Here is a 24,734-nt window from a genome sequence, read left to right as displayed (position 1 = left end):
CAGGCATGAGTCATATCTGTTAGCCAATCATATAGCCATTAGATGCTGAAAGCAGGGCTTAGGAGTAATCAGGTGGGGATTTTCCTTTTCAGAAAGGAAATAGCAGAACTGGGAAATAGAGTCAGGAAGATCCTACCTAGGTTGTGTCCAAGGTCGTCTTCAAGACTTTCTCCCAGGCATAGACATCCACCTTTAAGAATTCTCAGTCTGTAATGCCTGCCATTCCAGTACTGGCTTCATGTGACCTATTCCTGTAATCAGAGCTTAAAACAATATTAAATTGTAGTCCCATAAAATCTTAAATAGCAAATAAATTTCCTTCAGATAGGACTGTCCCAAATTTCATTGAGCTAATAATTATCAAATCAAGCTACATAACTTTTCCATCTTCTAAAATACTTTCTCACACTCTCAACTTAACTTAAACCATTTGAAACTAGTATTCCCTTGGGACAGGAGAGGCTTAGCTAACTTCCATTTGTCCCTAAACTTTCTTATCCTATTTTCCTATTTTCCCTCAACCTTATTTTACCTTTCCAAATCAGTCTTCTTTACATTTCAACCATAAGACAAAACAACTCATAAGTTAATACTTCTACTGACATAACTGTGTATACTGGAATCCCATTCCAGCTTGCTTAAACAAACAAAAGAGGTTAATGACTGACCTCACAAGTTGATGGATTTGTCTCTGTTAATTCCTTCTGGAGGAAAAAAGGAACACTTCAGGAATTGAGTCTTATACACATTGTTAAGCTCTAACTCTCGCTTAAAATCACAAAAACATCTTCCAAAATACTTCTAGAATTGTTTACCTAAACTGAAGATGTCTCTGATTTAGTCGCAGTAATTAATTACACTATTTGTGTCAATACCTAATTGCTCTTATGTCACTTCACAACATCCAAGAACTCTATCTCGCATAAATACAATATAACTTTAAAATCCCAGTCTTAGTCCACGGGATAATGATTCAACCCTACATCATAAAACTTCTCTTCCCTTCTAATTATTCTCATTAACACTTTAGAAACCATATTATCTTTCATTTTACTATACAAGAGTACCAATATAACCAGTCATTTGATTAAAACAACAAGATTTTACATATTTGCATTTATCCAATTTCCCATTTTTTAAAAAAAACAACTTCTTTCACAATGGTAACAGATTCTGGCAGATAACTTCGCTTTTGTCACTACCTGCTTATTTCTGATTAAAGAGATCTGCCACATCATCTCCCCCTGAGGGTGGGTTCTTTCCCATCAGATGGCAAGCTTCACTAATAAGAACTGTATCCTTAAGACCCACATCCTCCTCGAAACCCAATCTTATCCTAAAAACGCATCACTTTTGCTGACTTTAAAAAGCCAGGTTTTTTTGTTTTTTGTTTTTTGTTTTTTAGGCTTCTGACCCCTACTGTTCTTTCTTTCAGTAAAAACTCAAATCCCAGTAATTGTTGCCCCTCCCCTTTCCTTCCCTTCTGACAGGTGGGCTAAGGTGAATCTTCTTATCTAAACTAAGGGCAGGGAGGAGTAAGGAATTCAGACTGTCGTTTCCAACCTCCTTACTCAAAAAAGAACCTTGAATAAGACATTGAATGGGCGCTTCTATAGATAAGCATTAGTTCTATTAACTAAGTTGGTACCAAATGGCCTCATTCTCAAATATTGCCCAGAATTCCTAGATATTACAAATTCCTTAGTCAAAAAGTGTTATAATGGGAGGACACTTAATTTCTATAAATTACATACTCAATTAAATTAGCCTTATCACAATAATAACTTTTACCAGGACTTTAAAAACTTTTTCCAGAGTAATTCCTCTACACTGAAAACCACACAAGATTGATAAGAATTCATGACTAGATGGTTTCAAAAGTTCTTGTTTCAGTTAAAAATCTCAATTTCTTAATTAACTACGATTCTTAATCTAACAACATCCAGATTATAAGAGAAATTATTCTCTAACAGCACAGGTAATGTGATGTTAACCAATTTGTATATAATAACTAACTTAGAAATAAGTATACCACAAGCAATTATCATGTATTTAAGACTTGAAACAGATTCCAATTAATTACCAATCTAGTGATCATAACTGAGTTGGATAAGCAAATCAAATCTGATTCCTAACCACTGGTGGTAACATTTTAATTTCTAAGGCCCAATACTCAGCATTGTAAAAGATTACCACATTTTTTCAATATTGCTGATACATCTGTTTGTCAAATTACACAATTTAGAAATGTAACAGTGCCCTAAACATAATTATGCATTTTAAAACTTGAAACAACCAATTTATCAGTTAGGTGAACATATTCCTAAATCTCCTTGCCCAGAGAATCTTTCATCTCATCATTTGAAACTATAACTTTAAATCACCAGATATATTCTCATAATAGAAAACTTTTTCACACAGAAAGTCTGTTCTCATGGTTAAATGTCAGTATTATTAATTATTTACTTGTTATAACCATATATAACAGTTCCAGATTTTATCACACCCCTTTGGAAACCCAATTCACATATATCAAAATCAGATTAAAATTGCTATAATATCATTTCTTACCACACAATGGTCTTCTCAAATTCCACAATCTAAGAGAATTTTGGGAACACAATGCAAGTTTAGAAATACAGAAACAATAATTTTCAGATGACATCTATTGCATTTCCAGATTACCACATATAGAAATTATTCAGCTTATTACTTCTGGTATTTTAAAAACCACTTCAAAAGTTAACAATTACATTAAATCAGAGAGAGATAATAATAATGTTGTATCTAACATATACCAGACTTTGTGTTAAGCATTTTACAATCATTATCATTTTGATCCCGTAACAACCATCATTATTACTTTCCCTTTAAAACTCAGGAAACAGGTCAAACAGAGATTAAAATACAGTTTTGCAGTTGGAACAAGAAGTGTAAAGTTACCTAGAGAAGTTACCTAGAGCAGAAGCTAGTATCCCAGTGGTGACAATTCTGGGAGGCAGAAAGTCCAAATCCATCTACCTCACCCTTCCCCCACAACTGCAAAAGTTACTGAGACTAGGGCGGTTTGCAGCTGCTGAGGACAGAGTAGGCAGAATGCATAGGACCTGGGTGACAATTCCAAACTTTGCCAAAAAAGGATGGGCTACAAAGTTACCCAGGGGCACAGGACTGTCAGAATCCTGTCAGTCTGTGAATTTCTGTCCTTCTCCTCCTTTTGCCAGGTGGGGAAAGGTGATTTAAGTTTTCCCTACAGTTCTCCTGCATTCTCTTCTCCTAATCTGATTTGGGAGGAAAGGAGTTTGTTTTAGCTGCTCTAACTTTTACTGCAGCTCTGGCTCGGTCAGAGACAGGACAATGGTGAAAGATCTCAGTGATTGTAACTCAAGTAACTTCACCTAAGAGATCAGCATTGGGAGGGTGTTTTAGCAAGAGTGAGCTCCTGGAGGGATTTTACAGTCTCAGGAGTTCTCTCCCAAAATCCAACTAACCAATTTCCAAACTTTTAATGAATAATCAATCCCAGAATATGCTAAAATGTTTCAGCTCTATTTTTTTTTTCAAGTTCGGCTGGCCAGGCCAAACATTGAAAAGGAAATAGAGTCTCTGTTTCCCTAACTGCAGCCTTGGAATTCTCTGGCTACCTGCGTTTCAGATTTTACACGGTATAGACATTTCACAGCACACGCTCTCACACAGACAGTTAACAGACAATTAACAAAACAAATACAGAACAAATACAGACTGAGCTCAGAGTTTAAACAACAGAGAATTAGAAGCTTTCATGAGTTAGCTGTTAGCACCCCTATGGTCTTTGGGGAAGCCTTGGCGTTCCTGATTTTTCTGACTCTCCATATCCTATCCCTTAGGAATGAGGAAAGGGGAGATGGAGGAGGACTAGGACAGGTAAAGGAAGGCGAGGAGTAAGGATAAAATGCATTTATCCTCCCCATAATCAGAGCCTTCAAGGGAAGGAAGCAGGAATAGGGCAGAAAGCAAAAACAGAGCCCTTAAGGGAAAGGGGGAAAGGGGCGGGGAGGGAAGAGAGAGAGGAGGCAACGGTAGCAGAACAGAGTTACCTCTCTCAGGATCAGAGCCCTTCCTGGGAGGCAGAAGGGGAGGGAAAAAGCAAAGTGCAATTTTTCTCCCCAGGACCAGAGCCTCCAAGCGAAGGAAGAGAGGGAGTGGAGGAACAGTTGGACTTCTAATTCTAGTTTTTGACTGATCCATAGTTAATTTTCTAGATCAATCAGTGTTTCCAGGGGATCTATGTGCGTTTGACCGCAGATCTGTGTTTTACCACAGATTTGATCCCTGCCCCCAGAGGTAGCTTAAAGGGAATTTCCAGACTTCAACCAATTTTGTGGGAGTTCTTTTTGGAAGCTGGGAAGAGAGACAACTTACCCCACCTTGTCAAGGCCAAAATTCCAGGAAAAATTAATCCTATGGTGCCCAAAAGCGTTGGCAAGGTTGGGCTGCGTTGTCCCGTTTCCATCATTTCCATCCGAGTCACGGCACCATAACTGTTAAACCTGAAAATTTGGTTGAAGGAAACAACAGAGCTAGGTGATAGAAAAATCCATGTTGTTTATTATTTTCCCTTAAAGCATAGCGGAGCTAGCTTACTTGTACGTACAAGGAGTCAGAGTATAAACTCTGGCTGCCTGGACAAAGCAATGAGAAAACTTATATACGTTATTTTAGCAGAGCTAGCAAGCCTGTATGACCTCATTTTTATGACCCCCATGTATGTTTAACCATGATACAAGAAGAGGATTTTCCTTAATGGAATAGATTGTAAATACAACAAATTAGATAGTTGTCAAAGTGTCAATTGGATTTGCAACCCCAGGATCTCTGTGTTTAATTGGCCATTAACATTCCACAACATAGTATATGCCCATAAAATATTAAGATAAGGAAAAGTCACATAATTCAAGATAGTGTCTGGGGTCAAGGTTTTCACCCTTAATGGCCATGGACAGAGCAAGAAATGCTCCATCTGGATTTGTTGATACAAGATAGAGATGTCTCTGAGCTTACTCAGAGAACAAAGAGACTGTTAGGATCAGGCTTTTCTTCTGGTTAAGTAGTTCAGGCCCTGAGTCTTATTGAAATTACAAAAAATGATATAAAATAGTATAATATTTTCCACAAAGCCAAAGGCTGGCCACTACACACTCCTCAGAAAAAGGGTACTGGGCTGGAATTATATCTGTCTGCTCCCCTAAACATTGTTAATCTAGGAGAAACAATGTCTAGGTTCAAGCTGAGCTCCTGATTGCTGTCCGTTAACAGGGAAGGAGTGTCTCAGGCTTTATATCCAAGGCTGGACTCCCTCTTTACCAAATACCAGTTCTACAAAGAACACATGTGACACATAGCAAATAGTCCCATTTATGCAAGATGAGAGCAAACAGAAATCAAAAAAGGTATACCAGAAAATACACACAGAATGAATGAGCTCCCCTATTGGGAGCAAGGGAGGAAAGAGAGAGAGGGGGAGGAGACAGAAAGAGAGGAGATTGAGGTGGGGGGAGAGAGGAGAGAGACAGAGAGAGAGAGAGAGAGAGAGAGAGAGAGAGAGAGAGGCAAAAAAGACAGACAGAGACAGAGACAGAGAGACCGAGAGAGACAGAGAGAGAAGAGAGAGAGAGAGAGAAAGGGGAGAGAGATGAGAGGGAGAGACAGAGAGATAGAAGGAGAGAGACAGAGAGAGAGAGAAGAGAGGGAGAAAGAGAGAGAGAAAGGGAGACAGAGAGAGGGGGAGAGGAAGGGGGGAGACAGAGAGAGAGACACAGAGAGAGAGAGAGAGACTGATTGAGGTTGAGATTACTACCTCAATCTTAGCCCAAGAATTCCCTGAAGTTTCTATAATCAAAGTGCCTGACTCTTCTCTACATGGCTTCTTCCAGAGTCTTGTTCTCCCTTAAGAGACCTAAAGAGATTCTGGAACTGTATGTCTCCTTTCTTAAAGCTGGAAGCTAGAAGACCAGGATCTCGGTTCTCCTAAACTCTCTCCAATATTACCCCTCACTGTAATGTTAATGGGATATGAAGATCTTCCCTGCCCATTAATAGGACTCACTGGAGCCCATTAAGGGAAGCTTGCTTAGATGAGGCTTGCTTGTAGGAAGGCTTTCACACCTTTTGGTACTAAGTTGATTAGGCACTGAATCATGAGGGTTGTGATACCTTCTGGCTCTGAGAAATGTATATATACTCTGAGTTGGTATTTTGCTTTGGAGGGGGGGGGCTTGCTTATGAGAAAGATCTTTTGATTCCCTGGTTGAGACTCTGAGTAGCCATATGTTCAGACCCCTTCCCCACCCGACTGCTCAGATGTAAAGGCTCTCTCAATCCAGTGGTGTATGTAAAATGTATAGCAATATTGCTTCGATCAGGCAATCAGATCCCTGTCTGTTGGTCTTTGTGATTTCTCTGCTTGTATTTTATCTGATATTCAGGGTGCTGACCCTTTCCCTGAACTAGTGAATGTAATTAAAAGTAGGATTGTTAACCATTTTTGAGCAATCTTTCCTAGAAAAGCAGATCTAAGAACCTGTGCTAGCAGGCCATCCTGGGTATGCTAAAGTGCTTGCTGTTACACTCATACAGGCTCAGATCATAATCTATCTCCATAAATAAGGAAAGTCCCAAGGAGAGCTTTGAACCTTGGGTTACATGCCTCACAAATATGTCCAGATCCTGGTTGCTCTTTTCTATCAACCCCCAGGACACTCTCCTTTCTTCCTTAATGAGTTCAGTGACTAGTTTATAGACTTTCTCTCTCCAAATTGATTCTCTTAAATAACTTAACATCACAACTCCTTAACCTACTCAATTGCCATGGTTTACTCCTCCACCCACCTTTGAATCTGAAAGCCATACCCCTAGAACGGATAGATATAATTCTAACTTAGTGTCCCCTCTCTCTGAGGAGACCAGAGTGGCCAAGCTTCTGGCTCCAGCCTCCTGCTTCTGTTCATGGTAGAAATTAAAGTCTCACTTGGATAAGAATAGGAGAAGAGGCTAAAGATGACTATTCTGCCTCTCTTTGAGGCCCATTCCACCCCCATGCTATATGTGGGGACAGCTTTGTTCCATACTGAATCTCTTACCTCCACACATTTACTTGCTATGTTCTCCCTCCTTATCACAGTGTCCTCCTTTCCTTTAGGTCTCAGCTTCAATCCCACCTTTTGCAGGAGACCTTTCCTGGTCCCTCTCCACGCCTCCGAGATTGCCTTCAATTGACCCTGATGATCTTCTTTGTCCATAGGTGTTTACATGCTCTCTTCTCCATTAGACCATGAGCTCCTTGAAATCAGGAACTGGTTTGGTTTTGGTTTTGTCTTTCTTTTTATCCCCAGTGCCTACAGTAGACACTTAATAAATACTTGTGGACTTGTTTAATTAGCTGATGAGATAAAATGCATTTCAAACTTTAAAGTCCTGTGGAAATATCAGTTATTACCACTTTTAGTGTTTCCCTGGGCAGTGTACACTATTGGAAAGATTTGTTTGTGCTCCATGGAGGAGCCTCTCGGACTGACAGGCAGGAGGAACACCTGATGGGTTGACACTCTCCTTTGGCTTCTACTGCCCTTGATCCCAGAGAAGTGCTTCCTAGGCACAGCAATTCCTGAAGGAGAGAAGGGAAGATTGGGGGATGGGATCTGTGCTCCCCCCCCCCCCCCCCGCCCCCATCCAGTGTTCTGGTCCAGCCCTGTCTCTCTGCTTGGGCAAAGGCCCAAGACGGCCCTATGAGTAACTAGAAAAGCCAACCAAGTTTTTGAGCCCCCAGGCTCTCTGGTATGCAATGATTCCAGGCACACTAAGATCATGCGACTAGAAACTAGTTCAGACCTGCCAAATTGACCTGGCTTTCACCTCTGTTTACAAGCTTCAAAGTCGTGTGTGTGTGTGTGTGTGTGTGTGTGTGTGTGTGTGTGTGTTTAAGGTTGGGGTGGACCTTGAAAAACTGGCTTTCAAAATGAAAAGAACAACAAAGTAATTGAAACTGCATATTGCATGCTGGAAAATCATAATGTCCACCCTTGGCCCCAAGGATGAGACATGAAATGACACCTTCCTGCCGCTACCCCCAGGTTCCTTTGCACTTGAGGTTAGACTTTTTTGATGTGCTGGTTGGTTTTGATGAACTCTCTTTTTTATTCTTTCTTGAATGGGATATTGCCTCCTTTGGGAAGGTGTAGAAATTGAAATACATAGGGAAATGGTCAAGAAAAACAAATGGTATCAATCCAAACTCCCACACTGTTCTAGAGCCCTGGTGAGCAAGCAGTGAGAGCTTTGGTGTTGTCAGCCTTGCCCTCTAAAGAGTGCCACTTTTGAGAGTCAACTTGGATAGTGGAGGGGCTAAACAACCTTGGATGGAATCTGGGAGATTGGAGCAGGGCTTGCCTAGGAACCTGAATCATTTGCCTTTACTCCTTAGAACCCCATTCCAAGACATTCCCAAAACGAAACAGGAGAATTTTTTTTAACAAATGGACAGTTGATATACTGGCCTCCACTAAGCCTGGGAAGGTGCTCAGCCGGAGCTCAGTGCCACAGGATCTGAGGCCATCTCTCCAGGAACTGATCTTTTCCCACTACTCTCAACTTAGCTTAGTAGTAGCCAAGAGATGGCTGATCTCAGGACCTGAAGGAAGCCTCCTCAGCCCTTAACTCTCATAGCAGATAGAGAAGGCAAGTTCCTCCCAAGGGAAAGGAGCATTGATGCAAGCAGACTTGCACTGAATTTGTTAGAAAGTGCTTCAGAGTTTACCAAGTTTTCACGTCTGTTTTCTCCCATCCACACCCTACCTCCAATGACACAACTCCAATCCAATCATGTTGGTGTTTTAGTTAACATATGTTTGTACATAAAAGTAGGGGGAATTGGAGTAAGAGGTGGCCTGTGGCCATGAGGGCCATATGGGGGGCAGGGACACTGATTTCCTGGGTGCACATATTGATTGGCCATCCTCCGGGGCAGAGACATATAGGCACTGTGGACTGTGTCGGCACATCCATGCTGCCCTCTACACCTTCCCTGCAGCAAATCATTCCTGCTGCTTAGTTCCAGGGCTATGGCAGTGGATGCCTGCACTTTCTCGAAGCCAGGCCTGAAGCCGAATCACAGGGTCTGTCTGAGAAATGACAGAGCAGAGTTTGTTTTGGGTTTGGAGCAGAGAAATGTCCACTCCCCCGATGAGATTCCTAGAAACTAGCAACAAAGGTCAAATATAGCTTCTGCTTCTTCTCTGGCCTCTTTCATCCAGGGCTCCATGTAGAGTAGCCTCCTGTATTGGCAGTGAAGACAGGCAAGGGCTGTGAAGGCAGATGTCTTCAAGTTCCCCAAAGAGACATTCACATAGGTAGCATGAGGAGGTGGTACCCCTTTCCAGCTGAGTGGGTTTTAACCTCTGTTCCCCCTCCCTTGCAGTGGTGGTGATGTTCTCAGAGATGAAGAAGATGGAGCAAAGTTATACAATTAATCTGGTTTGCTTGTGCACCCAAAGACAAAAGGGGAGTTATTCTCAGCTACGATTAGCAAACGTCATACTTCCTGGGCTCACTTCCTTTTTCTCTAGTCGTCTGAAGCATATGCAAAGCTGGTCCTTCTCTCACCATGGAGGCCAAGACACCATAGGACCTTGGGAGAAGGCAAGGAGAGAGCTCAGTCTTTGAGATCAGGCAGGATAGCTGGAGAGTGTAGGAAGGATGAGAACTATTAGATTGGGGCACTATTTGGATGGGCCTCCAAGGGCCCTTCAAACTCCGAGACTACTTTGTCTCCAACTCGACTTCAATGTTCCCCACTAGGTAAACAAATTATGAAGCAATATGAAGATGTCAGACCTTTAGCAAAGTTAAGATGGGCTTGAAATCCTAATTGGCTTCACTGCTGGTTTGGATTAGTTAACACATTGTCTCTTCCTGACATCCGGCCCCTTTTCCCTCCTCGGTAACTTGAGGTCACATCTCTAAATGCAGTTAATGAATGGACCAATACATAAAATGAGGGCCAAAGGCATTTTGTGTATAGCAGAGGCTATGGATCATGCCCCAAATCAGTTTGGCTGGTGAATCAATGAGTGAGCACAGATGTGCCTCTGAGATCACGGCAACACTGATGCACATCCTAAAGCATGGTTGGGCTCTATGACCCCCTATGGCTCCCCAGCTCCGGAGTGATTCAGTTTGTGGGGAGGCAGGAGGGATGTTGGGGAGCAGAGAGAGGCCGGGCATGGCAAGGGCCATGCCCAACTAGAACGATTGGCTTCACCTGGTCATGAGGTAAGAAAAGGCACAATGGAGGTTGGAAGGCCCAGGCCTGTCTGCAACCTTGGGGTAGATGCCCTTTACGTGCTCAGGTATCTTATGCTATGAGGACAGATGCTGGTATGACAGTTCAGAAGAAACCCTAATGAAAACCCCCCAACACAGGCAAGATCATCTTCTCCCCGGGACACAAGCATCTTTTGACCAAAAGAGACATCAACATCAGTAGCAGCGCTACTCCTGTGTCTCCTGTCTTGGGAGAGGTAGCAGTCTAGCCCCTCTGAGATCTGAGCTGAAGATGGAAGGGCTCCTTCCTACCCCACCCTCAGACACACTGGCTCTAGCCTTTGTTTCATCCAATGCCACCTGTCTTGGATTAGTCCTGGTCCACCTGTGCATGTATTCTGGTTATAAAACACCTACCTACCCAGAGGCTGGAGCCCATGCATTGAGCCCAGTCCACCTTATTTTCTTACACTAACCCTCATGTTCTGAGAACCCATTTGACTTGTTTGCAAGAGGTAAGCTATTTGATGTGGAAAGCAAGTTGGGACAGTACTGAGGTGTCACAAGTTGGCCTTTGATTAGACCTGAATCTACTTGAGAACTTTAGGGAGCCCCTTCATTATTTCAAAACTGGCAACTACACGGGGTGCAGAAAGGGAAGCCCATCTGCTCCAAGGGATGGTCACTCTTGACATAGTTATATGCAAAGCACATTACTTAGCTGCTAATCTGGCAGACAAGTCAATCAAACTAGCGTGGTGTAGGGAGTGGATGGTGCTGGATTTCAAATCAGGAAAACCTGGGTTCAGATCCCATCCTTAAACTTGCTAGCTATGTGCTAAGTCACTTTCCCTTTTTTGCCTCAGTTTCCTCCTCTATAAAATGAAGGGGTTGGACTCAATGACCTGCAAGGTTCCTTCCAGCTATAAACTTATGATACCATGAAAAAGCAGGATGCCCAGCATCTGTTGGGTACTGACCATCTCTCCCTTAGATGGAAGCATCCCATCTCCCCATTCCACTCTGACCCTTGGCTCTACCATCCTCTGGGCTGGGGACCCCCCGGGGTTCCTTTGGGTCCTTGCCATCTTCCCTGTTTTCCTTATCAGAATCTAAGTATTTCCTGGCATTCCCATCCACTTTTGAAAATGAAATCCTCTATATGTATTATCCCCTCAATTAGAATGTGAGCTTCTTGAGAAGGCAGACTATCTTGATTTCTGTTAGTGCGTAGCTAATGGAGGGGGACACAAAAGCATTTAGTGAATGCTTTTTAGTTGTATTTCTCCCCCACCCCCTAGTAAAGACTCCAAAATGACTGGAGTTCAAAGCAAAAAGAATATAGAATGAATCACAAGATTTCCACCACAATCCATAACATTTATTTCTTATTAGATATTATATTAAGTATAGAAGAAAATTTAATAATCGTAAAGGCAAGGAAAACACACTAATTACCCTATAAGCAATGCACAGAAAATGGAGTGGGGCAGGGAGGGGAAAGGAGGGGAGTGAAATGAGGCATAAGCCTAATATATGCTAAATGGTCTGCACATTCACAAGCTTTCTTTGTTAACACGTTTACTATTGTTAACATCTTTCTTACTTCCCCTTCATGAATCATCTCCCTCTTCAGATAAGCACAGGATGGGGGATGGTTAGGAAACACTGGGTAAAGAGATGAAAGCAGCCTAAAAGACTAAACATCTAAGCAAACAAAGACTATTAAAGGCGAAACAATAAACTCTGGAAGCACTCGATTCTGTTGCTGGGAAGGGACGCCCCATCCCTAGGAAGACTTAACGCTTTCCTTCTCCTGTTCGATGGCTGAAAGAGAAGGACAGAGTTAGGAAGCTTTAAAAAGTGAAGGGGGTTAGATATCATGGAGGTCAACAAATCGGGCAGTGAGGAGCCAATAGTTTACCATGAATTTCAATTTCAGCCATTCGGTGCAGCTGTGTAGTGGTAAATGGGATAAATTCACTTTTTTTCTTCCAAGTTAGTAAGCAAAGAATAGAATGGCTTGAATTCATTAAAACATTCTTTTTTTCTATTGCTATTGACCAGAATTTCTCAAGTCTTTACATGATCCACATGGGGAAAACAATTTCATGTTTAGCTTTTTTTTTTTTTTAAAGAGATGTGATTTTACATAAATGTGATGTAACATATAGCAGCAAATAGAGTTCCAAGCTTTTGCAATTACAGACCCCAGGAGGATGAGAGTTGGGTTTCCAGGCTCATTGATTTACATGGGAAGGTAAAATTTGGGGAGGAATGACTTGGGCACCACCTCCAATATGACCTTTGTCCCGGACTTACTTTCCTTGGAAGGAAGAGTATTCTTCTCTTCTGTGCTGGTCTTTTTCAGCTTTTTCTTGTCAAATTTTTCCACTTCAGAGAGGTCTGGTTTGTCACACATTTTGGCTAGGAAGAATAAAAAATCTTTAATTCTCACCTGACAGAAAGCAGTGGGCTATTCCAGGGGACGCATTTTCAAGGACTCCTTAAAGAAGCTTATTTCCTTCTCCTAGCTATTTCTCCAAGAGCAAAGGAATGCAGAAGCAGAGAATGCAGTTGTTAGACATAGACTTAGTCTTATCCAAGTTAGTTCTCGTGGGCAATTTTGAACCAAAAGTAAAGAAGTGATTAAAGAAACCCTAATTCCGAGAAGAGGCAGTATTTTTTCAATCACTACGCTTCTTACAGACTTTTGGGGAGGAGAGGCTCACACTTTATAAGCAGGTGAGCTAGACTCTGTCTTTCAGGTTTGACATGCAGCTAAGTCTGTCTTAGAAAGAGAAAAGTGGGAAGGAGAGGATGGTTCCGGGCAGTTGGGAAGGTAAGAAGTCTCGGGTTTCTCGGAAGAACACCCCATGGGACAAAGCTGCTTTCTTAGGGGAGGGGGGCCCAGGCAGACAGCAGCCTGGAAGGGTGGGGGCTGCCACCCACTGCAGGGCCAGCTGCTTTCGGCCACGCCCAAGTTTCCAAGGGGCAGCCGCCACGCTCTTACCACGCTCACCAGGGGGCTAACGGGAAGATGGCCCCTTAAAGCGCGTGCCTATCTACACACCACCCCCTCACCTCCGAGGGCCGAGAAAAGGGCAGCTACACGGCTGGGTGGGGGGGCAATCTTGGCGGAAGGCAGAACTCTCCTGAGAGGATGGTTGAGGTGAGGGGCGGTTCCTGAGGGTCAGGAATCACAAAGGGAGGCACTCACCGACAGTAATTGCTGAGGGGAGGAGCGACCTTAAGGGGTTTTGCTCACCAAAGGGGGAGCGACCAATGAGGGAATAACTGAGGAGACAGCCAAGAACAGCTCCCCCAAAGGAAGGGCACGTTGAGGAGAGGCGTCCGTAAGGCACATGTTCCTCCCTTTTTATCTCCCAAGGGCTCCATCGAGCCCGATCCCGTCCCAGCCCTCCCGCAGCACCTTGATTCGGAACTGCGAACCGGTGATGCTGAACCTCGTGGCCTGCGCCACGCGGGCGGCGGCCCTGGCCTCGACCTCGGCCCCGGTTCCGGTCGCCGAGCTGGGCCCTGGCTGCTCTTGATCCGGCTCGGGCCCCGCCAAGGCCGTGTCCCGTCTAGGCACGGGAGCTGGTCCCGGTGTCGGCTCCCTGGGCCGCATCCCGGGCAGCGGGTTCCAGGCCCGCCGACGAGTCCCCTCGGATTGTGCTGCCCAAGCCTCGCGCCTCTCTGGCCCGAGGTGGCGATGCTAAGGGGAGCCGAGGCCAACGAGGAGATGCTGGGCGCTCGCCCTCTGCCCTGCTCCGCCCTCCAGCGGTGCCTGGGACGCACTTGCCAAACAGCGCGCATTTAGGGTTAAGCGCTGGGGATGAGGGCTGGAGTGGATCGGGGAGAGGGGGCGCTGTCCAGCACAGCAGAAGCGAACCCGCCCCGCCCCGCCAAACTCACCTGTTACGCTGGGTGCCTGGCGTGCCTGCTGTTACTGTTACTGCTGCTGCTGCTTCTGTTGCTGCGGTTGTCGAAGCCTCTGGGTCGCAGGATCAGGAGAGCTGGAGCCGGAGCTGCAGCCAGCACTAGATTTATAGTGCAGCCTGGCCCGCCCCCCCGCCCCCAACCCGGCACACTCCCGCCCTCCCATTAGCTGAGATGGCGAGCCTCGTCTCCCCCTTGGGTTCCTCGGAGGAACGCCACGAACCACAGCCCAGGACAGACACTGTCTGCTACCCCTCCTACCCCGCCCCATCCACCCCAGCCCAGCCCCCCCCCCCATTTCTCTCAACATCCAGGAGCCCCATTTGTGCTAAGGGATTTTTGATTCCGGATGGTTTAAGACCAGTTCCACACCTTCCCCTCTCCTCCTCACCCACCTTGGTCCAGTCCCCCTCTGACAGCCCCTCATATAGGACATAGGATTCGAGATTCTGAGCTGGAAGGGACCTCAGAGACCACTCCTATATAGTCCAACCTCCTCCTTACATAGAAGCAGCAGCTGAGGTCCCCAGAGACCAGGTCACCTGCCCCCAAAGCTCAAGTACTGTCTATAGTTCAATTCAAACCCATGTCCTAAACTCCAAAGCCATTCCAGGGCCCATGGCCTCCACTTAGCAAGTTCCTTTCCTATTCCCCAGGCACCTTCCAGTCATCCATGCACAACCACAGGGTCCTACCCCAACCCACAGCCTCAGGGAACCCCCACCGTAATACAGCCAGCCAGCTTGGAGACCTCCAGTGAGGAAGAGCCCACTTACTCAGGGACAAACCAGTGCACTTGGGGCGCCTCAAACTGGGGGGGGGGTTTCCCTGGACATTCAACCTAACTTTGCCTCTCCGCAGCTTCCCCCCTTCACTGCTCCTGGTTCTGCCTCGTGGGACCAAACCAGTCAGTCCCAGACCCCTCCACCTGCCACCTGACAGCCCTTCAAATATACCCAACTCTCATGTACCACCCAGTCTTCCCTCAGCTAAAATCTCCAGTTCCTTCAACCCATCCCCTTCACTATCCTGGTGGCCCTCCAATCTGGACACTATCCAGCTGCTCATTGTCTTTCCTAAACTGCCTTTCCCAGAGCCGAACTAAACTGCTCAAGATGCAGTCTGCTGAGGCAGAGGACTATTGCCTTCCTACTCCTAGAAGCCATCTCTCTTTCAATGCAAACCTAGACTGGTGTTTATGGCTAAGACATGAGTACTTTGCGCCTGTGTCAAAATTTAGAGAGCATGACTGCATAGCAACAACTAAGAGGACATACTAAGTTCTCAAGACTTTTTTTTAAAAATAGGATCTGTGATTTCATCCCTGTAGGCAACCTCTGCTGTGGAACACAGCTATCTGTAATTAACAGCCTAAGAGACTCTTGGGAGCACTGGAAAGTTAAATGATCTGCCAGTGCTCATAGAGTTGGCAAGTGTTAGAAGCAGAACTTGAACCCAGATCTCCCAGGCTTTAAGCCCAAAATTCTGTCCACTCTACCCACCTGTTATTATCAAGAATAACTATAATTAGTGAATTACAAGCCTCCAGGTGGCCCACTGTTTCTGCACCCCCAAATGATCTCCTCTCTGTACTGTCCCTGCTTCACTGTATGGAGGTGATCTCACAGGGACCTCTCTCTGCTGGGCAAAATCTTGCTTCAAACTAGGTAGTACAGTAGGGAGCCTGGCAGCTATGATGCAGGAGGGGGGGCTTCCCATGCACATATCATACACACCTACACACTTGGGATTTCAATGACAATATGTCTCTCTCTACCATAGGTTCTTAATCTGGTGTCCATGAACTTAAAAAAATATTTTGATAGCTGTATTTCAATGTAATTGGTTTCCTTTGTAGTACCATACTTTTTTGGTATGCATTTAAAAACCTTCACCATATGGCCAAAGGGGTCTGAGACAAAAAAGTCTGCTCTATACCATCTGCTGGCTTACCAATTTGGCATTCCTCAGCAACTGAACTCCAGAGAGGAAAATATCCTGTATGTACAAATACACTTACAGTGGCTTGTTTTTGTAGTGGCCACAAACTGAAAGCTAAGGGGCGGGGCTGTGCCCTTCCACTGGGGAATGGCTGAACAAATTATGGTATAGAAATGTAATGGAATACTATTGTACCATAAGAAACGATGAAAGGGATGGTTTCAGAGAGACCTGGGAACACTTGTATGAACTAATGCACAGTGAAGTGAGTGGACAAGGAGAACAATTTAAACTATATCAACAAGATTGTAAAAATGAACAGTTTTAAAAGACTCAGTGACTGATCTACCATGATTCTAGAGGACCTACGACGAAGCAGGCCACCCACTTCCTGACAGAGCAGTGATGGGCTCAAAGTGCAGAATGAGGCACACATTTTGGGATATGGACAATAGAGGAATCTGTTTTGCTTGACTGAATATTTGTTACGAGGGCTTTCTTTGTCTTTTCAGGGGACTGGGGAGAAAATAAAATTTAAAGAAAAACAAAAGCCTGACCACCACGACATGAGAGACTGTGGAATGGGACTAAGGAGTGAGGTGTTTCTTCTTCCATGAAGAAGGGTATAGCACCTGCCAAAAAGGCATCTTGACACAATCATCAAAACTCAAGGGATGTAAGGGGAAAACCTTTTGACAACAGCGCCACCCAGTGCCTACTGCGAAGAAATGAAATCGAAAGCCAACTATTTACTCCTGGGAAGGCTGTGACTACAATCAGTAAGTATTTAGTCTGAGGACCAACTAGGTACCAGGCACTGTGCTATGCACTGGGGATTTGAAAGCAAAGCAGTAGACTCCTAGACTGTCAGAGCTTGAAGGGAGCTTAGCAATTCCTGGAATGATGGACTGACTGAATGAATGAGTAAATGAATGAATGGATGAAAAATTTCTATTAAGCACTTACTATGTTCCAAGCACTGTGCTTTGGAGATATAGAAAAGCAGGACAGTCCTTGCTTCTTGTGTGGCTGAAATTCTAATTAAAAGAGATGACATATGGAGGGGATGTGAGCAGCAGGGCAGATGGAAAGGCCCAGTGCTCCTTAGGGTGCAATGGCAAAGCAGGTAGTAAGCCATCTTCTTGAGTGTCATTTCCACTGATAAAACCACCTCCATTGATGATGCTAAGCTTTTGACTAAGGATTGGATGCTAGGAATTTGGTAGTGAACCTTCTTTAATGATGGTGGTGGTGGTGGTGGTCGTGGTGGTAGGGAGTGTTTCTCTACAGGTGATAGACCCTTAGATGATGATTAGTGTGTGTGTGTGTGTATGTGTGCATAAAAGCCTGATTTTAATGGGGGGTGCAGGTGGGGTGGAAATATGAAAAGGCAACCCAACAAAAAGGCCGATGCTTTAGGTCAAAGGGCTTTTGGAGAAGTCTCCAAATCATTCATCCGTAAAGCCAGATCTATAAGAGTCCTGAAGAATTATTCCCTGGGTACCCCTCTCCCTTTAGCAGTCTGGCGAAGCCTATGGTGGATCCTGTCACAGAATAAGATTGGTAAATGCATAAATTAAAACATGTGATTACAAAGGAAACCAATGATACCAAAGTACAGTTGTCAAAATATTTAAAAACAAACCAAAAACCAAAGTCATGGACAGTAGCTTAAGAACCACCTGTTCTAGTCTAACTCATTCACTTTTAAATAGGAGAAAACTGAGGGGGAAGTGACTTACTCAGGTTACAGGGAAAAACTTATTTCACTCATACTGAAAATGAGCCCAATTTTCACTAACTCGACATAGATTGTTAGAGCTGGAAGGGGCCTCAGAGAGGACCTTGGCAAATCCCTCATTTTCCAGAGGGTGCCTATCAGAGCAGGGACTAGAACCAAGTCTCTCCCCTCCACCCAGTCCCAGGTTCTTTCAGCCAGTTTGCTGACGTTCAGTGCTGCACCCCCTCCCCCATCCCCACCCCCACCTCCTAGGCTTTCTAGATCAGCCATCTCATGACTCAGGACCCGAAGCTGAGCAGGGAGGGGGCCCTCTTAGTGTTTCCAAGACCACCCTGATTCTAAGCCTGCCCTTTCCCTTTCTGGAGCCGCTAGTGGGAGGGTCCAGTTCTGCACCTGCTTACCCCTGATCCTGTTTCTGGCCAGCAGTCATGATGCCCCCTGTTCCAGGGAAAACAGAATATATTGCCACATGGAACATAAAGGACCACTCTTGTTGGCATTGAGGGAGGTCATGACTGGAAACCATGGCCCCCACCCTGCTCCTTCCTCCCTTTTGATAGAATGGGAGCTAGAGTGGGAGTGAGCTCCTTCTTGCCCTCACTCTCCCCAATCTGTCACCTACTCTGCTCCACTCCCTCCCCCACCCCACCCCAACCCCTCTTCATTACAGGAAGGAGTATAAGTGGTATGATCTGGCCTCTGATTGCTAACTCCTTCAGGGCACGGATTCAGGAGGTCTTCTATCCAGTTCCATGATCTGGGGGTATGCTGAGCACGGGGCTTAACAAATACTCATTGAATTAATTGAATTGAATCGAAATCACCAAATCAGATCTAGTCAAAGTCCACCGGACCTCAGATGCAGAGTCCCCAACAAAACAATGTCTTTGGGCCGAATGTGCAATCCATGCAGTGCTCCACAGATGGACGTACACGGGTATCTTATTTCTAGAGATCTTGTTGAGTCTTCAGTGCTTTAACAGGGAACACAGCAATGCCAGAGTCCTCCTATTAAAACTGCCTGTGAGATGAGAGACTGCAGATGTTGAATGTGGTGTTTCGGTGTTCGTGGTGGGCTGCTGGGTCTCTAGCAGTGGTTTAAATATTTTTCTTACAAAGAAGGGTGCATGGAAAGGCGGAGGAACTGACTGACGAGAGAAAGAAAGGCAACACGACATTTTCTAAAATGGTGTCTGACATTCCTGGATTTCTGATTTAGAGCTGGAACATCAGAGTTCGTCTACTCCAGAACTGGGAAATGATTTGCTCCACAGGTAAAAAAGCAGCAGAACACTGGGAATTAGGACCCAGGTATTGTGACTCCAGACCAACAGTTTTTGGCAAATAAGATTATTTTGTCTTATTTGCATGTCCTTTTATATTGACAAAATTTACAAAAAGTTTTAAAAATTTTCCCCCGACTATTTACTCATTTACCCTCTAAGCCCCCAAACCTTACTCTGTTGCCTCTGGTGAACCCTTCTTTTCAGCCCTGGTTGTCCCTTTGGGGTCCAATCAATTCAGGTAAGCCCAGCCTGGAAGGGCTCTGGGCTGCCTTCAGTGCCCAGCCTCTACCCCAGCATGGGCACTAGGACCCGCAAGTGGCAGCACTTCCTAGATCTCAATCAGCCAGAGGCCACTCCGAGAAGTGATCACTATGACAAACACCTGTTGGCTCTCTACTCTACCCCCCCACCCTCACTCCCCATGCTTCCCATCCCCTCCCCCCTCCCCCCATGTAAGCTTCTTCGGGTTGAGTTAAGCTGATCTGTTCATTTCCTAGAGTTACCATGGTGATCCTTATATTGTCAAGGGTGGTCTTTGGAAACTGTGGGTCTTGTTCCTCTAGCCCCTCAGCTGGACTTGCAACAAGTGGAGAGGAAGTTGACATTCTTTTATTCTTCCCATTCGCTTCCATGAAAATCCTTGAGACCTCAGGACACAACCTTCTTTCTGGCAGCCCCTGAAAGCTGAGTGGAAGCTGAGAGCAGGGTCAGGATAAAGAAACTGAAGCAGTCAGATGGAATGGGGTGAAATGCTTCTATGACCCAAGGGATGCTGTTGATAGCAGAAAGATAACATGGATGTCAATTCCATTCTTCCCTGGCATCCTCCTCTCGTGGTAATGGGCCTGGATTCTTGAAGGTTCTTCCAAGGTCCTACCAAGCTCTAGAGGCTCCGAGTAGGGGCCTGCTGATAGACTTGCAATATGTTGTTCAAGGACCAGTCTAGCTAAGTTGGGAGGGGCCCATTACCAGTTGGCAGCAGTGTGATTGATTGTTTTGGCCAGAGTAAATCTGAAAGACCATCTACAAAGTCCAGGGGAGAGCACCCACAGTGATGACTGCAGTGACCTATTGAAGCTAATACCATATGATAAAATAAGTGGATAATCTAATTGCTGGGAATTTCTCTCATCTCCTAACAGAATAATTGCTCTTGGTTCTCTAGGACCAGAAGAAGCAAACAGACCCAGAGGTGAGCTGTTGGCCTATTGTTGACCCAGGCTGTAAGAACACAGTCCTCAAACCCTCTGGGATGCCTCTGAGGCTACTCAGTCACTCTCCTCCACCCTGGGGCAGTTGTTTTCCTGCAAGAAATCATGGATTGCAGTGGTAAGTCCCCAGGTCACACAGGAACGTAAGATGACCAAAGCGCCACCTCGGTAGATCAGAAGCAGCTTTCGTCCTCGATCCTCCCAAACAGCCTGAGCAGAAGCCCGCAGGCCTGGTGCTTCCTGCCAACCTATCTGTGACTGCACGTTGGCGACAAGGACGCTGAGTGGGTAAAGCAGTAGACATGTGAGGGTCCCATTGACACTGCCAGACACTAGAGCTGGGACCCAGCAGGGCAAACCTTGTTTCGTCAGGCCGTCTCGAATGGGATCTTTGAAAGAGAAGTAGAGCGCACTTCCCAGACTATTCCTCAGGAGGACCAGAAAGAAGCCTCGATAGTAGCCCATGGCTAGCCGTTCCCATAAGCTGTATGAGTTGAATTCCCGCAGAATGCTGGAGGTACTGGGGAAGCGGGCATCCTTCCGTCCATCTTGAAGCACGTTTTGTACCCGTTCAAAGGGGGTCAACACCACAGCTTCCACTGCACCTGACAGGAACCCAGCCACCCAGCGCTGCCATAGTCTGGAGGGTCCAGTAGGAGTGAGAGCTTGGAGCAGGTTGTCATGGGTGCCGAAGAGCAGGGTCCCCTGCAGGGTCTTGGCCAGAAGGGGAGGGTAGATTCCCCGGTAGAAGCGGCGAAGGCCCTCCTGGTGCAGTTGATTGACAGCCTCTGGTACAGACACGGCATGGATCTGCTGGCGGAACACAACCTTGTAGATGGGAAAGGTCACAAATGTAGACAGGAAGCTGGAAATGGCCCCAAGGGTGTAGCTTCGGGAATGCCAATGGTTGTTTTCTGGGTTCTTTTCTCTTTTTACTTCTTCAGGTTCTTCATGGGGAGCCTCAGGATGCTCCCCCATGCTGGTAACAACAGGCTTGGGCTGGAAATAACTGGCAAAGAGGGGAAAAGATCAAGTTCAAATGGCTATGGAAAATGAAGCTGCTGGACTTTAAGAAATTCTGAGTCTCTGGGATTTTTCACTGGAGAATACAAGAAACCATAAGCATTACAGGAAATCAAGTTAGGTTTTCTAATAAGATGACAGCTTTTAAAGAAGAATTGTGGACCTTCATCTTTGTCCTTGCCTTTTATTTTCTGATTTTGAATAAATATAGGAACTGGGTGAAGAAAAGAAGAAGAGAGTCTTTGCAGGCTCTGATGGTCATAATTTGGACCCCAGGGAACTGTGCCCAATGAGCCTCATTTTTTCTGAGCTGACATTTAGAGCCCTTTCTCTTTCCTTCTCTTGTGACATGGTTCCCCAGGGGCCAAAATGCGTATTACTCTTACATCCGGTCCTCAGTGTACGTGGGGAAGGGGAGGAAATAAGCATTTCTAGAGCCCCCGCTAGGCACGAGCACTTCTCACAAACACTACCTGTCTTGATTCTCTCCTTCAGATTCAGGTCTTCACTGCGCCCCCTAGTCGTCATATGAACTGCAATGCTCTTATTGTCTTACATAGAAATCTTCCTTATTACATCATCCCTGTTGCTGAAGACTTTGAGCCCGACCCTCAAACCATTAAGGCCCATCTGCAGCTCTTCAAGTGTGGCCTCTTAATTAGTGAGCTAGCTGCATGCCAGGCCTGCAGACTGGAAGGCACCAGCCATCATACATCAGCTTGATTATAATCGCTGTACTGTCTCACTTATGATAAGCCAATCTCTTATCCTCTGTGCAAATAGCTTCTTTGCTTTAATGGAACCACTTAGGACCCTTAACATCTACTATTTTCTTTCAATAGCTATCAAGCAAAAGCTTAACATGCCCCTGGGGGTGAAAAACCCTGTCTATTCAACAGGGCTGTGAGCAGGATTTGGTACTAATGGGCCCCCCCCCAAATAGTCACAGACCCGTATAAATAACTGGGGAGCAGGTAAGTTCCAGCTGGAGCCTGAATGTCCCCAGATTCCTTGATGTGACTATATTCCCACGTTCTAAGTTTGTTTTTAGCAGAAACAAAGGATTGAAGGATACCTCTGGTACAGGGGGAAAGAGCATTACATTTAGAGTCAGAAGACCTAGATTCAAAATATAGCGCTACTACTTGCAACGTGTGGAACCTTGAACAAATAATTTCACCTCTCTGAACCTCAGTTTCTCATCTGTAAAATGCAGCTTGAAATCCATGAACCTATATCCTATTCCCAGTACCACTAAATCTGCTAAGGGATCCTAGCCAGAGGAGTCAAGAACAATAGGTCCACCAGTCTAGGGTTTGGTTTAAGCTCCCTGCCCCCGCCCCCTTCCCCAAGAAAACGCATCCTCAGCCGCTTCCCTAGGGAAATGCAGAAGTGCCACGCCCCTGCGTTTTCCAGACAAAGGCAGGAGAGCCCGTCAGCCACGACCAACTCACCTTCAATGGCAGAACCAGAAGGCAGGGCAGCCAACTCTCGATCACCCCACCTACCTCCTCATTGTGTCCCCCACCCTCGTTTTGGGAAGAAAAGCCTTTCCTTTAGGACTAGGGAATCCAGGACCAGCCAAGGTGGGCTCCGTAGAAAGTTCCCCACGAGACAAAGGGAAAAGCATAGGCTTTTTGTATGTGGGGGCCAGTAAGCTGAGGCGACAGGCGCTGTGGTTTGACTTTTCGCTCTCTCTCCTCAAGCTAGTGCAGGTTGGGGGCGGGAGAGGAAGGAGTAGAGAAAGAGGAAGCTTTTCAGAAAAGCAATTCTGGGGAACTGGCCCCCCGATCTCTGCCAGTTTTTAGGGTGAGGGAGATGAAGGACGCAGATGCCCGTGTGAGAATGAGGGTAATTGGGATGATGGAGATGGGAGGGGGTGAAGATGGCGGAGGAGGTGAAGGTGGCGAGGGCGGAGTGGGGTTGGGGCTGGCAGAGCGGGGATGGAGACTGCAGAGCCGATGGGGGGTGGGGGATGGGGATTACAGGGTGAAGATGAGATAGCGAGAGAAATCGAGATGTGATGAAAGAGGGGGGTTAGGTGTGGGGAGGGGTGGAAGGGGTGACAGTGGGGATGGAGGAGATGGGGGTGGGGGTAGATGGGGGTGAGGGATGGTGGGGGTGGAGATAGGTGGTGGTGGGGACTGGTGATGTGGGGGTGGGGATGGGCGGGGATGGCCAGGCTGGGGGTGGGGGTGGGGATAGGCGGGGATGGCCGGGGTGGGGGTGGGGGTGGGGATAGGCGGGGATGGCCAGGCTGGGAGTGGGGGTGGAGATAGGTAGGGGTAAGGGATGGTGGGGGTGGGGATAGGTGGAGGTAGGGACTGGCGACACGGGGATGGATATTAGGGGGGGGCAAGAGATGGAAATGGCGGAGTGGGGATGAGGATGTCGAGGTGAGGGGTGATGGGGATGAAATCGGTCATGATTGGGCTGAGATGAGGCCGATGGGGATATGAGAGGGGAGGAAATGGGGGTGGCTGGGATGCGGAGGGTGATGACGAACAGGGTAAAGGATAAAGGAGATATGTCGAGGATTGGGATGGTGGAGGGGATGAGGATAATGGGGATTTTGAAGGATGGAGATGGTCTTTTGGGGATGGTCAGGTGGGGATCAGGATAACTGAGATAAGGCAGGGACAGAATGGCTGAGTGGGGATAGAGATAACGGGTTTGAAGGGATGAGGATGGTGGATGGGGATGGAGATAATGGGGATTTGGGGAGGGGGATGAGGATGGTCAGGTGAGGATGGGGATGGGGGGGATGGGGGGATGAGGATGGGGGGGGTGGAAATGGGGATGATGGAGATGGCCCCGGAGGGGTAGGGGCCGATGAAAGAGCCAGCGCCACAAGCCTCAAGCCTGGGATGGTGGTGGAGGGCGCGGCTGTTCTTACCTTGCCCCGGAGCTGCCCCTTACACGCTGCTGTACCCGCCGCGGCCGCCCGGAGGGTGAACGGGAGCGGGAGCGCTCTCCTCCCGTCCGTCCGTCCTCCAGGCGGCCACGGCGGGCCCTCCCTCCACCAGGTCTCCGACTCCGCTTCTCCCGCGTTCTGGACCAAGTACCCTAGGCAGGGGGCGGGGGGAGGCCCAAGAGTCCGCCTCCGCTCCCCTCCCCGCTCTCCCATTGGCTTCCCGGTCAGCCTGTCATCTTCTTTGTCTTGCCAAGGCAGCGCCCTGATCTGCGGCTGGGGTGGGCGCGGCGGCAGTTGGCGATGATGAGGCTGCAGCCAGCTGAGTAGTCTGTGGGTCCCGCAGTCGATCAGTCATTCGAGTACCGCAGGCACAGGGA

The 24,734-nt window shown here is 46.5% G+C and overlaps 2 protein-coding genes across 2 annotated transcripts; both read right to left on the bottom strand.

Annotated features, from left to right (window-relative positions):
• Nucleotides 1-11,658: 11,658 nt before the first annotated feature.
• TMSB15B (thymosin beta 15B) lies at nucleotides 11,659-13,877 on the bottom strand. The gene is made up of 3 exons (XM_036739999.1): nucleotides 13,733-13,877; nucleotides 12,622-12,726; nucleotides 11,659-12,126 (listed from the first exon to the last, which is right to left on the bottom strand). Exons 2-3 carry the CDS (start codon nucleotides 12,719-12,721, stop codon nucleotides 12,089-12,091), a joined length of 138 nt encoding a protein of 45 aa, XP_036595894.1. The 5' UTR covers nucleotides 12,722-12,726; nucleotides 13,733-13,877; the 3' UTR covers nucleotides 11,659-12,088.
• SLC25A53 (solute carrier family 25 member 53) lies at nucleotides 11,659-24,534 on the bottom strand. Its single transcript, XM_036739998.1, has 4 exons — nucleotides 24,340-24,534; nucleotides 14,218-21,429; nucleotides 12,622-12,726; nucleotides 11,659-12,126 (listed from the first exon to the last, which is right to left on the bottom strand). Exon 2 carries the CDS (start codon nucleotides 21,396-21,398, stop codon nucleotides 20,478-20,480), a length of 921 nt encoding a protein of 306 aa, XP_036595893.1. The 5' UTR covers nucleotides 21,399-21,429; nucleotides 24,340-24,534; the 3' UTR covers nucleotides 11,659-12,126; nucleotides 12,622-12,726; nucleotides 14,218-20,477.
• Between the last annotated feature and the right edge of the window lie 200 nt (nucleotides 24,535-24,734).

The sequence above is a fragment of the Trichosurus vulpecula genome, chromosome X (assembly GCF_011100635.1).
Source record: "Trichosurus vulpecula isolate mTriVul1 chromosome X, mTriVul1.pri, whole genome shotgun sequence".
NCBI lineage: Eukaryota > Metazoa > Chordata > Mammalia > Diprotodontia > Phalangeridae > Trichosurus > Trichosurus vulpecula.
Note: the sequence above shows the minus strand (reverse complement) of the source record. Positions and strands in the feature narration are given on the sequence as shown.